General features: G+C 42.8%; 1 protein-coding gene across 1 annotated transcript; it reads left to right on the top strand.

The window, feature by feature from the left end:
- The first annotated feature begins 88 nt into the window (after positions 1 to 88).
- Positions 89 to 17,288, top strand: LOC119460899 (coiled-coil domain-containing protein 174). Its single transcript, XM_037722021.2, has 11 exons — positions 89 to 352; positions 416 to 514; positions 605 to 711; positions 1,682 to 1,743; positions 6,278 to 6,488; positions 8,504 to 8,602; positions 10,132 to 10,277; positions 10,823 to 10,917; positions 11,335 to 11,461; positions 15,345 to 15,512; positions 16,614 to 17,288. Exons 1-11 carry the CDS (start codon positions 290 to 292, stop codon positions 16,901 to 16,903), a joined length of 1,467 nt encoding a protein of 488 aa, XP_037577949.1. The 5' UTR covers positions 89 to 289; the 3' UTR covers positions 16,904 to 17,288.
- Positions 17,289 to 17,873: the final 585 nt, after the last annotated feature.

Here is a 17,873-nt window from a genome sequence, read left to right as displayed (position 1 = left end):
ACGACCATTATTACCTCCGAGATCTCAGAAGCCGATACGGGCCACAAGTCACGGCCAAGTTGGTTCTTTATTCTATGGCCAAGCCAAGCATCCAAGCTATGTTGTGAAGTGGTGTTTACGTCCGGTGTGGTTCGTTGTCGTCGTACGGTTTCTGTTGCTTCTAACCATGTGTAGCGTTACCTGTGTTGGGTACTTTGAGATTGTGTCACATGTGGTACAGTCAGGAATTGTGTGAAGTCATAGTAGAACGTCCTGGTGCAGCGGCTTACTGTTACAGACGCTTTTTGACATGGAAGGATCTGGCAAAAAAGGCACGTTCGGGAAGGTGTCCCTGGGCGCAAGTGTGTCATCGGTAAGCAATTTCTCTGATTGCTCCCACACGATCTACGGTTAACGCTTTCTTCTAACGTTCCAGCTCATTGACCTTAAAGCGGAACTACTCCGGAAAAGGGAAGCGCTAAAGGTGCAAAAGCTGAAGCAGTTTCAGCCTGAAGACGGCTATGTGAAACAGAAGGTAGGCACCTTGGTAAATACGTGCTCTAGCATGTGCAGAATGAACCATTGGGCTCACTACGCGAATCCTCATTGTTGTTAATTTATCTAGCTTATTCTTGGGAGCGACTCTGGCGGTGCTACTAAAAAGGAAGCGCCGAAAAAGGCGCCCGAGGCTGAAGATATCCCTGACGAAGATGCGGATCTGAAGCGATCAAGGTGAGCACTGTTCACTTGAGCACAGAATGTACTCGGACGGCAGTGTAGAGCTCCAGTCACATTGTTTACAGTACCCTAGCAGTGTAGTATCGGGCGGAGTGCTCATTTACCAGCTTTCCCAAGCTCGAGGTGACTTTATTTCTGTAATGCTAAGGCTAAGAGCGGTCATTTACCTCGCAGCACATATGATCAGTAATAGGCAGCTTCATGTCCTCAGCCATGTCCTCAGTCTGTGCTAAATCTTTATTAATTAGCAGTGTCTATCTAACGTGGCTTATTGGCTAAAACAGTGCGCTCTGAATGGATTATATCTCTTCCTGAGCAAAACCAAATACACATAGAGTGGCGAAATATACGGCATACCACAAGTTTAATCGTTAATATTTTATGCTAATGTTCTACAGGCCTCTCGTAAAACCCATGGAACTCCTACGCTGACATCATAAAAGCCCTTCTCAGGCCACTTGGAAGTGTAGGTGTCATTGTGTGATTGTGACAAACATGAAAACTATGCATGAGGCACCTCTTCTAGCTGGCCGTTTTGATATAGAGCTGACATTCTGATAATTATTGATCCACCCTTTAATTAGCAGGCCATTTATTCCTTCAAAACGGACCGTTGACATGACGTGATCTTCACACCGTGCTGTAATGTACAAAGTTTTGTTTTGCTTTAATGCCTTTCTGTACTAGGTTGCATTATTGCACTACCTATGTAAGAAAGTAACACTTTCTACCAGTAACATAAAACTCATGCCAGAGTTTGCACATAATGCACCAGCCTTCAGCTGTACTGGTGAAGGTCGATGCGTTGCATGCACACTTTGGCACGTGTGTTTATATCATTGCTTTTATTTCATGGGTTTGTTCTTGTTTTTTTTTTTTTTTCTTGCCTCCTAAGAAAATCGAAAATGAAATACCCTACTAGCGTGGATCTTACACATTTTTTTGTTGCCACTTCATTTTTCAGGGCTGCACTACAACGGAAAGCCAAGCTTTATGAGAAGCTCAGCTCTGGCAAAGTGATCCCAGGTATGTCTGCATATCGTGTCCTCTTTTGTATGCACATGTACTCCTCCATGTTTTCTTGCTTGTATGGTCAGTGCACATTCTGAGAGAGCTAGGCATCGTGTAAAGGAAACTTACTGCTTCTGTATCAAATGTGTGAAACTTGCGTATATTTTTTTTTTCCAATGTACTACGGATTCCATTGAAACAAAATCAAGCTGGTATGATGATTCTTTCTGCATTTTCTAATGAGTCCTCTGTAATACAGAGTAATTAAACGTATTTATTTGGGTCACTCATGTCAGATTTTTTTTATTATTTAAAAAATGTCATCATTGCGTCAAAGCACATGTGCAAGTTAATTGTTTGCTTCAAGCATTGCAAGGAAGGAAAAACTAATCCTTTGCCATTGCTGACAGAACACGGCACATCCAACATGCCGTCAAACATGGCAGTGTATCTGTGAAGCAGCTGTGTGTAGCAATACTCTGCTTAATGAAATGAAATCAAACCACCTTGGTCAAGCAGAGGGTTCATTTTACAAGCAGCTTAATGTCCATGGTTTTTCCCTTGGCATTCACAAGTATCTGCACCGTGGCTGAATGGGATAAGCTACAGCAAACCACTAATGCATTGATTTTGCTATAAAAATGTATGTTTCTTAGTTAATCCTCGTGTGCACACCCGTATCTAAGTGTTGTCTGGATGTCTCATTCCATGATTTCCATTACTAGCAAGAACCTTAATTCATTGCAGATATGTGTTACAACGGATGTTGGCATGGGCAGTGCAGCCTTCGAAGAAGTGTTGCGCTTATGACATGATACCGCCTGGTGTAGCATGTCTGCAACTGAGAAAGAAGTAGATGAAAACACATCAGACATTATTAGAGTGTTGGTGTAGTGCATCTCGTTGAAGATGAAAAGACCAGCTGCTTGTGGTTGGCATTGTTTTCCAAATGAAAGAAGAAGTTCTGGTGACATTTAAATTAATGTCTTCCTCGTATTATATGGAATAAAAAGAATCTCTGAAGCCACAAGCCAAATGATCCTGTACTTCATGGCCAGCACAATGCTCAGAGGTGCTCTCTTTTATGTGCATCAACCAGCCAGGACAAAATGACATAAATGTGACTTGTAGCGGCTCTTCGACACCACCCGTGGCATTATTTACACTGTCTGAGTCTTCAAAGCTACAGCGTTTGACTCCCCAAAACTGAGCTTTATCCTTAATATCACATTGTGTCTTTAAAAACAATAAATCAGTGTACACTGATAAATTATTCTGTCAGAACCTTCTTTTACATAATTTGTTGTAAGAGGCTGATTACTAGATGAGAAAATGGAGGCCAAAGTTCACTTTCTTTAACTAAGAATACAGTGTCATCCATCCTAAGCGATAAAAAATTAACTGGACTCAAGCAGATGCTGTCAAAATTTATGGATGTCACAGCAAGCTGGAAGCTAGTGCAAGAACTTCAAGGCCAGTGTCGCCAGCCATCTTTTATTTTAGTGTCTTTTCTGCCTTCTCTAGAAGTACGAGTGGCTTTTTGGTATAGTATAACGGTAGTTTACCAATACGGCTCAACTTGCTTTTCAGTTTAGTGTCCAGCCTTCTTGCTGTAAACAGGTTTTGTTTGTTAGTACAATCTTACTGAGACGTGCTTCGCAGTTGTGCAGCATGCCCATTAAGGTCATGCCTTAATTTTCATATCTTGGAGAAAAATGGTGTAATTTTTCAGGCTCCGTGTATTGGTTATAGACAGCAGAGCAATATTGTCTGGTAATTGTGCCATTCGGAAGAAAATTTAGTAAGATGACATTGCTTGTTTTCGCAACCTGTGAAAATGGTGCTGCACTTTGGAGCAAAGTGTGCATTTGCTGGTTAAAAAAAAGAAGAAGAAAAAGGTGAAAGCTCTCATTGTGTGCAGTTATAGTTCTCATGGTGGACGAAGTGCAGGATTGCTCTTCAAGCAGTTTCAACAACAGCTTTGAGCTGAACAAGCACAGCTGCTGTGCATGTAGAATACGCGTACTCTAGTGACATTACATGTAATGTTTTGTCAGCAAATCACACTTTGACTGTCTCGTGGTGTTCTTAAAGGGACACTAAAGGGAAAAATTATTTCTTCTGTATCAGTAGATTACCCTTCCACAACACCAAAAACACTACTCTTAACACGAGAAGCCGCTTGGTAAGCCAGAAAGAAACGAGAAGGCGAGTGGCGGCGGCCACCTTGAAGTTCCCGCACCAGCTCACCATGACATCATGGATTTTGACAGCGCCTTCTACGTCACCGTTAATTCTTTAGCAGTAAAGATTGACTACATTGTGTTCTAAAGGAGCCCAATACTGGATATGGCAAGTTTCGCGAACTTTTACTGAGCCAATGTGGCCCAAATACAAAAAATTACTTTAGAAGTCGTGACGTCACACTGAACTGCTGACGTCGGCGTTTCCACGCGAAATTTAAAAAAAGATAACTTTTAGCTTCATTTTCTCTTCTAATAATTGACGTATAGCTGTGTAATTAACGACAGCAGAGTTTTCGAATACTTTATCAGTCTAAGCTGATTTCTTCTTCTTTCTGGGGTTTTACGTGCCAAAACCAGTCCTGATTATGAGGCATGCCGTAGTGGAGGGCTCCGGATTAATTTTTACCACCTGGGGTTCTTTAACGTGCACTACAACGCAAGCACATGGGCGTTTTTGCATTTCGCCTCCATCGAAATGCGGCTGCCGCGGCCGGGATTCGATCCCGCGATCTCGTGCTCAGCAGCGCAACGCTTTAGCTGACTGAGCCACCCCAGCTGGTCTAAGCATAATCTAAGCTGATTTGTTGTCTTGCTTTAGTGTCCCTTTAAACTAGGGACTGTATTTTGAAAACATACATTTCATCTTTCATTCTTTTCACTCTTCGTTGTTGACTCAGATGCTACTGGATTAACAATATTAGCCAGTCAGCACTGCAGTGATAAGAAATGAAGAACAGAAAACGAAACGAAATGTCGCAGGTGTCAGAACACAGAAGATTAAATGTTTTTGGAATATAAATCATGCTCGAAAGAAATGCGGAAAGGGTCAAGGGAGTGAGACTGTGATAGACAGAGTGCGTACAGGTCCTTGAAATCCTTGAAAACCCTTGAAATTGAAAAGTGCACTTTCAAGGCCCTTGAGAGTCCTGGAATTTTTTTGCTTCCTTGAAAATCCTTGAATTTCATGAGCAATGCACTCTGATATCGACATTGTGACCTCCTTTCTGTGGTAGATCGGCATCGATCCAATATACTCCCCATTTCAGAAACAATACGCCGACATGAGCACACACGGTTCCGTTTTGCAGAACTACGGGAAAAAAATAAAAGGCTTCACCGCGTCAAACCGTGAACGTAGTGAGAGATGCGTGCCGCGCTAGGGTGCTGGCTCGGCTGGCAGTGTTTATGCTGCTTTCCTCGCCCTATCGTTCGTTTCACTCCTCGCCTGTCGGTCTGCCTTTTCCCACTTTCCCTCTTGCCCGTGAGGTGAAGCTAAAGAGAGCTTTAGTGGAGCAACTTTACCACTGATGCTCACTGCCTTTGTGCCTTCGGGTGGAGGTTTGTTATAATATTATTTATGATAAAGTAAGTGCAATAACCTTATGCTGAATGTTTTGTAAATGTTTGATGAACCAACCCAGCTAATACTGCAGAAGCCTGAGAGCTGTTGTGAGTGTTTGTTGTGTTAAATTTAATATTGCGGACTTGAGAAACGATCAAGACATGTTTTACAAAATTGCAATATACTGTACATGTATTTTTATAATTAAATGGATGTGTAGGAAGACTACACTGGATGGTATGAAAATGTTCGGTAAACTTGCCCAGTTAATACTGGAGAAGTCAGAGTAGCTGTTGGTAGCAATCATTGTGTTTTGTAAACTTTTTTTTCTTCGGCATTGTTGTGAACTTGCAAAGTGATCAAGGCTACACAATACTAACATCATTGGGATATACATTTATTTCTTTTTATTTTAGCGCAATCACCCTATGCTGAATGTTTTGAATATTTTTGGCGAACTTTACCCAGCCTATACTGGAGAAATCTCAGCCGCTGTTCTAAGCATTCATTTTGTGTTGTGATCTTGAGAAGTTATCAAGGCTATACATTTTATTTAATTGTGATATACATTTATTTATTGTAATTGCAATAAAACTAGTCATTTTTGGAAATGTTAGAGTAAAGAAATCCTACTTTGGATGCCGCTTTGAGTCCTTGAAAAACCTGTGACAGGTCCTGGAAAGTCCTGGAATATCCTTGAATTTTTGCCTTGGAAACCTGTACGAACCCTGGATAGAGCTTTTGATGTCTGGCATTGCAGTGTTGCTGTCGTAAACAGCTGCACTTAGCACCAAGTTTCCTTTCACTTGGTTCCCTCTTTTGTTCCATGGAGTTGCTCTTTGACTGACTCTTTGACTCAACATTCAGAGGGCACACTCTGTCTCTTAGATGCTTAGCTGTTGTCAGATGTTTGAGGAGGGTTTGCAGCCTTGCCCTTTTTTTGGTTCCCTCATACCACCAGGCGATGAAGAGGCAAGTCTATACGTTGTGAACTTCCAGAGGAAGGCAATGGATGCTGCGGTTGAAGAGAGGGAACGGCAAGAGACGCCCACTGTGCCTACCAGGGAAGAAGCTGTGGTCTATACTAAAGATGAGTCTGCTGCAGATGACAACGTGCCAAGTGCAGACCATGAGGCCCTGGACGAGATCCTTGCAGGAACAGAAGAAGAATGGCAAGTGCCAGTGCCTGTTGTTTATTAAGACGTCTCAACCCTCATGGGTTTCCGGCCTTTAACAATCTATGTAATTGATCAATTTATCACAATGAATCTGTTTTAATCTGATTAATTGTTATGCTTAAATATATTATTTTCCTTGAGCCAGAATTACTCCAATCACATTATGCAGTTTCTCTTATTGTCACGTTGACAGCTTGCAGAAGGCGGCATTCACAGTACAGCTGCCTTCTTTAGCTACCTTCTTCCCTTTCTTTGCTAGTGCTTCAAACTTAATTGTAGTTTTTTTTACATTATATTTTGTGAATGTGTTGTCTGAAACACTCGCCAACCTGGTGTACTAAAGGGCTTCTCTGAACGTTTTAGGATATTGGTTAATTGGAAGGGGTTTAGATCAATTACTGAAGTCATAAGAGTGCCTTTCAGTGCTTCATTTCTTACTAGCACAGTTTAATCATACAGAGCAGCATTTGCAGAAGAAATTTGCTCAATATATATTTTTACTATACAATATAAACATAGCCAGGGCAGTTGGTGCAAATGAATTTGTAATGGAGTCCATGCAAGAAATACAGAAATGCTATAAATGCCTGGAGTACAAAAATGCATTGTTGTAAAGCTTGGGCTGCATTATAGGCTCATTAGATGCGTATAATTTGCACAACTAAGTCAGTTTGCATTAGCGGAAGCATTATGTGGTGGAACGATTGCAAGCTAGGCAAGTCTGAACAGATTCATTTAGAAGAATGCGCAAAAAACAAGAAAACTAAGCAAGGAAAGACAAGGTGCATTCGATTTGCCTGTACTTTCTGAACTAGTTCAGTCAGTGCTGCACACTACCATTCATTTTGGCAGCGCTAGTGTGGCATCCTCTGCACGCCACCGTTTATTTAAAAAATTGCAGGGAAAGTTCAGGCCCAAGTCCTGAACTTTCCGCACCACTGAATTGTCTCTGCCGATGCCATTGTCACGACTTGTCACCCATTTACCGTCGACGCGAAGTCGTTGATGGGGTATACAAGCCGGTTGGTCATTCTGTACTCAAGTGAACACAGTGAAAGGGTCAGTTTGGAGTAAAAAAACAAAAAAGAAAATGAAAAAGAAAGAACAAGATATTTATCGACTGACAACAATACACAAACTAATTTTTAAAAATTACACAACGAAACTAACACTCATGCACTTAACATAGATCAGTAATGACAACAAAAGAAATATAATGAGCAATTAACAGTGGATATCAAATTTAGGCAGGACGCGATCGAAAACACAAGAATACACTTAAAAGTAGTCCACTAAAACAAAATTCAATAGAAAACAAACGATGGCATACGTATGACTGGGCAGCAGCAGCAAGACCATAAACCATGAAGTCGGCATGCAGAGCTTTCCCGAAGAATGCTGGTGAGCTGATCATGTTGAGGTGGCTGCGATTGCTGGGCTGGGTTTCCTGGGAGTCTAGATCTGACGACTTCCCTCGAGCAGGTTGAGCTAACTCGGGGTGAACTACCTTGAGCTTCGTTGCAGACGTTGGTTTCGCGTCTCTTACGTCAACTAGGTCACTCGGAGTTCAGACGCGGCTAGGCGGTCCAGGCGATACTGAATGGCAATAGCCTCTCAACTGCTTCTCAGCAGGCTCAGCTTCTAGACTGATTAGCAGGGACTAATACCTGCATTTAATTAGCTTCTCCTTTCCCCAGTCCTTGGGTCGGGGAACGGTAAATACGATCCAATGAATTTCACCCAATTATTTCACGACTCCTCCCAAATGTCTTGGCCATGCCCCTTTTAATCGAGGGCGAGGGAACGGGTGATTCCCCCAGCCCCCCCAAGACGAGCGCCACTACCAACTGTTTTCAAAAACAGTTAGTGTCGTCATTTCTTACATATGTTAAATATATGTTGTGTTACAGGAAGACTGTCATGAAAACTTTGCACTACAGAACTTTAGATTTGCTTTCTTTTACAGTTTTGTGTTGCACCAGACTTACACATACTGTATCGCCATTTAGGGTGGACTATACCGATGCCCTTGGGAGATCCCGGAGGTGCATGCGAAAAGACCTGCCCGCACTCATTAACAGTGACAAGGAGCTTACAGGAAAAGCTGGGTAAGTGAACAATAAGGTGCAGTGCACTCAGTTGGCTGTGTGGGCTTTACAACTCGAGGAGGCTTTGTGTTGTATACTGGTGCGCATATTACTTGACAGTGAATGAGAATTTGTCACTTGGGTTAGTTGGCCTTGCATTCCAACTAGGGTATGCTAGCGCAACACACTGCAACAAATACTAGCGAGAAATAGACAGTGATGAGTTCTCGTCCTTATCTGTTTTGTGTTTGTGTCTGTTGCAATATTATGTGCAAACATATCCTAGTTAGAAGTCGGCAGTGAGGATGTTGACAAAGCAAATGAAGGATAGTAAATCTGTAGAAGATTTAAAAGATTGGTTGGAACATATTTGGTAATCACTTCCGAGTTACAAATCACAGCCTGCCAATATTTTTTGAAAAGAAAGAAAATAACTACATTCTCTGCATTTCGCTATTACTAATCTGCAAAGGGCCTGGAACCTGGAGAATACCAAACTTGAAACAAAGTTTCAAGTTTGTTATCTCCTCAGTAAAGTGAAAGATGATAGAGATAATGTCAAGAGACAGAAAGTTGGTAATACTAGTTAAGATTAGCAGAATAAAACATACTTAGATAGCACATATCATGCGTAGGACATAAAGACTGGTGGTTGGTTAGATATGGCAAAGGATTAGATGGAGTGGTGAGACCAGGAAATTTGAAAGGTGTTCCGTTGGCACAGGACATGGGTAAGTGAAAATTTCTGGGAGAAGTCCTGCAGTGGACTTAAAATAGGGTGTTGATGAACCTTCTAAGAGAAGAATTAATGTGACTCGGGAGCATATTACTTATTCATGCATATTTCACAATGTCGCATAATTTGACCGATTTTTACTAAGGCATATGAATGTATATAGTTTACTGAAGACATGAATCATATTTTGCGGAAAGAAAATTGAGCCTGGAGCATGAATATTTGCTTCACGTTGGGCCATGAAAAGCTAAATATTTTTTACAAGTAAACGCGCTGGTTATATTTGAGTTTAGTGCCTTCCGATGCAAAAAAGAACACCAGCTGCTGTAATACAGAGGAACACGTCAAACTTCACCTCAAATGCAGTACTACTAGCGAACCTCTTAAGATACAATTGTTTTGGATTAGGCTTCGTATTAAAGTGACTTATGACGTTGCTTTTCATTAGCAGAAGGTTGCGTTTACGTTCAGCACCATGTTGAAGCTTTTTTTCCTTGTTGTCACTTGTCAGTACATTGAAAAATAGGTTCGGTTTTCATACTTAAATGCTGCGACTGAAAGAGCTGTGCTACATCAATTCAAATCAGAAGGATTTGATTTTTTACTGAAAACCACCAATATTCACGCACCCATCAACTATAGCGTTTGCATTGTATTGTTGCCATTTTCTGGCACATGTCCTTATACTAGGGAAAAGTTCATTTGTTATAGTACTACTCCCCACACAATGGATAGTTTTGTCTCTTGCTCACCTAGGTTTGTTTTTGCCATGTTATACGAGGGATACCAATATTATGCTTTTGTATTTTTTCAGTGTTGTCGAAGCAGACATTCCTGAGCGTACAGCGCAGTTCCTGGCACATGAGCGCACGCGCGAGCAGCTAAGGCAGCAGTGGCAAGAACAAGAGGCTGAGAATGCGTACAAAGAGTCATTGCACTACGGCGATGTGCGCTTCCAAGGTTTGTGTCCTAGATGTTGTGACATTGTTTTGGGAATTTGTGATGTGTAGAGCCCTAATGTTTCCCTGATGTGCATCATGGTCACTGAGCAGATACTAGAGATTTTAAAATACTTATGAATGTCAGTCATCCTTTGTGCATGGTGAATGAATAAATTTGTTCTTACTCAGTGATTAGCAGGCAGTTAGTGGCCTGCCCGATGCTTATGGAAATTACAAAAAGGTTGAATGTCTTAATAAAATCTATTCCAGGATTTTTAACGTAAGAAAGAGCTTGTGAAGGACTGGGGACAGGAAGACGAATGCATTTCACAATGTTCTCTTTGTCTGGCACTAAAAAACCATAAATGGATCAACACTAACTCGCCCAAAAGTTCACATTACTAAATAAGGCACACGTGTTGTGTGCCACATGTAAATTTAAAACACCACGAGTGTCCTGGCAGCTAGGATTAGCTTTAAAACACCAGGCCTAGTTTCTTTGCTGATATAGTCTGCATTCAAGTTCAGTGAATGTTTTCATGCAATTATTCCTTTTTCATCCAGAGGCCAGAGAGCATGGTGTTGGCTTCTATGACCTTTCTGGTGATTCTTCGGAGCGCCAAAAACAATTGGACATGCTGAACAAGCTCAGAGATCAAGTGAGTTTACGCAACACTGTTTTTTTTTTTTTCTACCCCTATTTCTTAATTTTTTAACCTTGCTTATTCATCCTTTTTTCACTTGTGTTGGTAGAAAACGGCTTTGTGCAATGCAGCAGCTACAGATCTACTAAACAAGATTTTTGAATGAACTTGCTAGCTTTTATACACGTCATGTGAGATAAATGAAGACCACTTACCTTAGTTATTGTCATGGTGTGTAAGGTTGAATCATTTTATTAATTTGATGGCATTGTCCAGTTCATTGCAAAAGCCAGCCTGAAACATTAGACACTTTTCATTGTTGCTGTGTGACAAGATTGCAGTGCAATTGCGTGTGGCCAGTTCCTTTTGAAGTCACACCCACTGTCTGCAAGTCTTCCTTTTCTCACTGCCAAAGATTTTGTTGTTTTTCAGACAGAGAAACAGAAAGAGATCTCGAAAAGGATGAAAGAGAAAAGAAGGGCCATGCTCGAAGCACGCTTGGCTAGGATTCGTCAGAAAAAGAACATTCCAGACAACAAGCAAGAGGAAGAAGATAAAGGTATAACCTCACATGCATACCTAAAAGGAAATAACAAATTAACTTCAAAACTCTACTGCTAGAACTACTGCTTTGCCCAAAAAGAATCGCACAAGTGCCATATATTATGAGCTTCACGCGGTGCACTTTTGATCGTGGTCAATTCCAGTTGGGCTCAATCACAATCAAGTATGCATCGTGTGACACCATTGTACGGTAACCTAATCAGCATTGGAAAATTCATCATTTTGCAGCCTACATGTTCCCAGACTTCCTGGGACACTATATTCTGCACCTAGGCACAACAAAATCAATAGATATGCATTTGTATTATGAAATGTACTATGATATGGCTATATACATAAGAAAACTATGAAGTATGTTAATCTAGTGCTTACAATATTTTATTTGGCTAATAGATGTGGCACACTGAGTCACATGGATGTGATGCGGCAGTCCGAAGCACAGTGGGAGCCAATCTAAAAGAGAATTCCTAGCTTCCATTTGGAACCGTTATACTTATTTTTTGCACTGTACAGTAAAATACAAACGGGAAATTCCCCAACAGCTGAGAGGCCAGTGGAAACAGGAGTTTGAAAATGCTTATAACCAGGTTGCATGAAAAAAAATCAGAATAGGGGAACGGCAGAGCTGTTGTGAGAAAACAGTAATGGTGGGGAGGCCAGTGCCCGCTCCGGACCACCGTCTGCCATCCGGCTGCCGATTGTGTTGACTCATTTAATTGTTCAACTCTGCTTCCTGCATGCTCCGATCGCGTGTAACAAGCTGCGGCTGTAGGTGTTCAGGAATGGCACTGTCATAACAACTGCAAAGCGGGGTCACGAGCGGCAAGTGACGTGCAAGCTCCGCCGAGGCATCACTTTGGTGGCCTCAAAAGGGGTCTTTTAAAAAATGCGAGAAAGTTTATGCCGCAGCCTTTCAGCTTGAGAAATCTAGAAGAAATGCTGGGGCAAGATTGCCACAAGCAACTCGCCGCGTGGCCTTAACGCTATCTGCTGGGTCCGACGTCTTGCGGTAGCTGTTGGGCATGTTTGGGCCCAACAACTATGGTTAGACATCGCTGGCTTTCTCTAGAGTGCCCCGGCAGCCGCCATTCCTGCTCTCTACACAAGGGTGAAGCCGACTATACTTCCCACTGGCTTGCGCGAGAGAACCCCATGTCCATCAGCTTTGCTTGATTTATGCGAAGCTTGCTGACATCCTTCTCTCGCGAAGGTCCCTCGCGAAAACGAAGCCTTGGAGGGACTGAATCATCTGCAGGGCCTCCTGCGAGGACAGTGTTGAGGCAGCCTGCCCTACTGCATCATCGCTGCCGTCACTGTCACCGTCGCTATTCGATGCAAGCACGATCGAAACGACAGCACTTCGTTTCCAAATCTATTGCAGTGTGTTTTCTTTTCACCGGCAACGTCGTGCATTGCCAATGATCAGCAGGCGGATCAGCCATCTTCCGTTTCGGCAGCGAGTCAAACGAGGCTGAGAAACCACGTGGCCTGGAACGACTTCGACGCAACCAACAAAGACGAGCACGAGCGACTTAATCCATCGGCAGAATTATACAGAATGAGGGGCCAGACTGCGCTAGTAGCGCAGTTGGTGCGGTCCATTCGTGTTTTGGAGGGTGGCGCGGCGTAGAACTATGGGTGCAGCCCATTTGTTTTCGGAGGGGTGGAAAGGCTAAGGGAGAGAGGAGGCGAGGCTGGCGATACGGAGAAGGCTGGAAAACAGCATGCGGTGGTGTGCAGCGGCTCGAATTTTTTTCTTTTCGAGGATTTCGCATTCCATTCCCTTTTGGCACGGACACCCAGTAGCCAGACTTCATCGTTATAACCGATAATGTGGCATGGGGGCATTGTAGTAAGCGGGTTACTTCACCATAGAAAACATACAAAAGGTGAAGGTGCAGTAGATTCTCGTTGTTATAACCGATATAGTATTGTCAAAAACTGGTATAGTTATAAGTGGGTTCGAGTGTACTATACTCAGCAACTGCTAACATTCAACACTCGCTAATGCTTAGCAAGTGTTCCTTAGTGAGCGAGGTCTGAGGCAACACTCTGCAGTGATCACTGCTGCGGACAAGCATAGGTAGCACCTTTCATAACAGCGCACCCTGCACATGTCTGCAGCAGCAGAGCTTCAGACTGTTGCACCACATTCACAAGTCCCAGTGCCTTTACTAATACTCTATAGAAAAACTCAGTATCACAACAAGACTTTCGTCTGATGAAATCGGAAGTTGCCAGTTGCATAGAAATATACTTACTTGTAGACTTCATAGAAGGAATCTGCTTTATCAATTCTTGCAGCTACTTATGCTGCACTGTGTCTGGGCGACCAGTAATACTCCTCTTCTAGTTTGTTGTTGATTTAGAAATACATCTAGGTCTCAGTGTAATGAAGTCGGCAAAATCGGCATTTCACTTCATTACAGTGTAGACCGCTTATAATGTAAGTCACCGGAGTCGCGAATATCCGCACTTTAACAAAAACAACAATTTTATTGCGATAGCAATTATATGGACACTCCAGGCGCATTTCTAGCTGCCATAGCTGCTGCCGCGAGGTTCCGTATAAAGTCCAGGGGCAATAAAATCGTCCCCGCGCGCCGTATGCTGTATGTGCGAGTGAAAGCGTGCGAGGGTGAGCCGGTGATCACGTCTCAATCTCGCGCACGCAAGGGAGGAAAGCGGGAAGGAAGCGCACTGTCTTATCTCACACGCAAGGCTTGAGGGGGGGGGGGTGCATTTACTCTGAGCGCACACGCCTGCCCACAGGGGCCGCTGCATCTTGAAAGCCATCAGTGACGAGGGCACAGTCCACCTTGCACTGCGTTTTCGCGGCTTAGTTCACTTTGATGCGAATGGCAGCACAAAGGTAAATTCGCTGACTGCTGCTGCCGCGCTTCCTCACCATAGGGTTCTGACAGCGAGTTTCCACGGTCATCGAGTGAGATGTGGTTATGTTTGCGTGTGCGTGCGTGACACCATGCTTGTTAATGCTCGGAGAGCTGCAGCGACGGGCGTGCGCTCCCCCCATAGCATCATTCTGGCCGCTCCTCGTGAGTAATGCTGGGATGCTTGGCCAGTGTGGCTTAGTGCGCCGGGCAAAAAATATGAACGGAGCTATTCATGCGCCAGCAACGTTGGAACACGCCCGACGGCGCGAGACGCGCTGGCAGCCGCACTGTAACCGGTATCTCGTCTCCCGCAACTGCACTATAAGCAATACGGGTATACATGGAGTGCCATGGGAAAATTAACGTGATCTGAAAAGACCGTACTATATCCGGTCCTGCACTATAAGCGGTTCTGTTATAAGTGGTCTATATTGTATAGGGAAAGTTTGTTATACGTTTTATGCAGTCGCTGACGGAGTTTTCTTATTCAGAAGTGGCCATAAAATTTTGCAAATCATCACGCATTCAGAAAAAACTAACTTCAATGAGAAAAAAGCTTTCGCGTCCACTCTGCCACCGTGGCTGATAGTGTTGCCTGCAGTGGGATAGTACTATCAGCCATCTTGGCTCGTTCTACATTTGCGCCCAACACTGCAAGCCACATATGTTCCCGCACGGCCTTTGATGATCTGCATCCGCAGCAGACAGACAGACAGAGCAGCAGTTTCCATTTTTTGTTTCGGTATTCTTTTGTGGTGGCAGTGAAATTTCGTTATATTGAAATCGCATGTAAACACACTTGTTATATTGAGGTTCAAAATACATGGTGTTGTATGGACCAGAAATTATAAATGTTAAATACTTTGTTATATTGAGAATTTCGTTGTAATGAAGCTTGTTATATCGAGGTTCATTTGTACCATGAGCAGCTCAATTTCTTTTTTTTTTGCTTATTCTGACCCAAATAAATGACTCACCCAACAGATTCATCAGAAGATGACACTGAGCAAGTTGAAACTAGCAACAATGTCCCAGATCATTCGAAAATTACTGGTGATTCCGACACTCTGGAAGTTCCTGAAATGCGACCGTGGGATGAAGGCAAGAACCTGGCAGACATGGTCAACGACCCACACTTCCGAAAGAAGAAATGTAAGTTTGTACTAGGTTACATCAACTTCTAGCAAGGGCAGTGACATATGCCTTTGTCTTCTACATTCTGAGGTTAACTGCAACTAAATGTCACTGTCCAAATTGGTTATAAATGAGTATAGTATATGCCGGCATATTGAAGCAATCTTGGCAACACTGCAGGATTAGTATAATTGTTTAATTTTTTTATTAACAGCCTCTAAATAGCACCGAAGTGAACAAAGCGAACACCTGTTGGTTAGTGGATTTGACTCGTATTTCATAATGTGGTCTCCGAGATTTCAACCCACCAACGGGTGCCCTGCTGATTCTCAACGTTTCACATTCTGCATCATTTCCAGTGAGCGGTAACAGTGGTGTTTGTTTAGTTTCGGTATCAAAAACATGTTCTTGCGAGCTTTTCATGATGCATCCAGTCATGCAGCAAGCTTACTGAGATAACCATCCGCTATCCCCTAACCTAACCCCCTATCCTAACCAACCACTCTGCAACAAGCTTACTGAGATAACCAAACAGAGTGTAGACATGGCCAAGTTGATAACTCATTCTGAGGCTTGCACAACACGTGAAAGAAATGGGACAGAGAAATAGACAAGCCCACATCTGCACACAAAATTCTGACTTTCAACTAAGGCTTACTGAAAGATAACAATGTGTACGCACTATACTCATAGAAAAAAATGCGACAGTCAAACTTTAAGTTAGAACACTCTGTATGTGCAATTACCCAAGGAGTTTGATGTCTTGTCGCTACAAATCTGGTGTCTGAAGGTGATACTGACTGCAATATGATTGTAAGAACACGAATTGCGCCGATGTCACACAAAATGGAGACGATACAAGTAAAAGCATGTGCATGAGTTAGTCTTAATTTGATATGTTTCATTTTGTGAGCATAGTATGCCTAAATTAATAAGAACATAAGAATAATTATAATTAACTAAAACAATTGTTCGGCACCACTGCCAAAGCTGATAGTGCCTCAATTCAACTTGAGGTTTCACAAACATAAAATATGCTGATAAAGGCACCGCATATCAGCTATTTCCATTTATAAGCTTGGATACTCCTGGTCTATAGCTCATGTTCTTCACTTCCAGTGTCTCAAGAGGATTGGGTGGACCTTCAGAGGCAAGAAAGGCCAACGGAGTTTGCCCCTCCGTCTGCGTACCGCTCAACCCCTGATTCTAAGAGGGCAAAGTACTCCAACTTCACGAGGGGGCAGATGCAGTTTGGAGCCAGCATAGACGCCAACAATTCACAAGAGAACGACCAAGCCCCACAACCAAGGCATCTGCAGAGTTCTGCCTTCGAAGACATGATTGCAAAGAGGCTAGCCGAAGCACGCAGAGCGAGCGAACAGCAGTCACCATGGGGTGGTCCCTTTTAAGGAAATCCTTTTCTCAAAATGAACAGTAAACACTTTAGTCTCAACCTAGGCAAAATACCTTTTCTGAGCTCCCAAGTCAGAAGTTGGAAGCTTAAGCGAGAGAAATTCGGGTTCTGACGTCATGTGTTGTCTGACAGAAACATGTCAGTGTGTCACCATCTCACATTTAGAAGAAAACAGTACTCCAATCACCGAGCTTATAAGAACGCTGAAGACTCCAAGAAACCTGCGAGGCTGCATTTATTCATGTGCACAAACCACAACTGTCATCTCTGCAATACCAACTGTTTTACAGGTTGCCACAAAGACGTGACATGTTTTGCCTTCCAAGTCAAAGGATGTACAGTTAGATGACATGAATATAAAGGCATTAATTCACGCTAGACACTCGTTTGTTTTTTGTAGCAAACCTGCAGCTTACATCTGTAAGCAGCAAATGGCGTGAAAACAATTGTAGATTCTGTGACCTCACATGCAAGTATATTCTGTTAAGCATCTCTCAAGTGTTCGTGTTTGAACAAACACATGAAAATTCTGCTGATTAGAGTTTTTTTTTTTTCTTTGCATGTATAATCCCTACCAAAAGTTTTTAAATTCAGCTGCAACTTCTGTGTGTGAATTATATGCACATTTTACCTTGAGGTGTGGTTTCACTGCAGTGCACTGCACACTGCCATGAAACCACACTGTAAGGCAAAGTTATACGCCAGCCAAAGTTTCATGCCAAACCCCGCCCCCACGTGTTGGGGCTCATTGTAGAACACTAGGTGGTCAAAATTAATATGGCATCCCTCATTATCAGAGTGCGATACTGACATGTAAAACCACAGAATTTAATATTTTTAAATTAACATGTCACTAAGTAAAACACTTGAAGCTAGCTAATAGCCTGGTTTTGCCGCATGCAGTGTGCATGTGCAGGGGCCCTACCACTATGTTATAATTACAGTGCTATGATAGTAGTCCTCGC

This window comes from Dermacentor silvarum, chromosome 8 (genome assembly GCF_013339745.2).
Source record: "Dermacentor silvarum isolate Dsil-2018 chromosome 8, BIME_Dsil_1.4, whole genome shotgun sequence".
NCBI classification, from domain to species: domain Eukaryota; kingdom Metazoa; phylum Arthropoda; class Arachnida; order Ixodida; family Ixodidae; genus Dermacentor; species Dermacentor silvarum.
Note: the sequence above shows the minus strand (reverse complement) of the source record. Positions and strands in the feature narration are given on the sequence as shown.

What these genes read in the sequence shown, in the direction of transcription:
- LOC119460899 (XM_037722021.2), top strand. Translation starts at nt 290, where the DNA reads ATGGAAGGATCTGGCAAAAAAGGCACGTTCGGGAAGGTGTCCCTGGGC. An exon ending in TGGGCGCAAGTGTGTCATCG is followed by an intron (nt 353 to 415) that starts GTAAGCAATTTC and finishes CTAACGTTCCAG; the next exon opens with CTCATTGACCTTAAAGCGGA. An exon ending in ACGGCTATGTGAAACAGAAG is followed by an intron (nt 515 to 604) that starts GTAGGCACCTTG and finishes TAATTTATCTAG; the next exon opens with CTTATTCTTGGGAGCGACTC.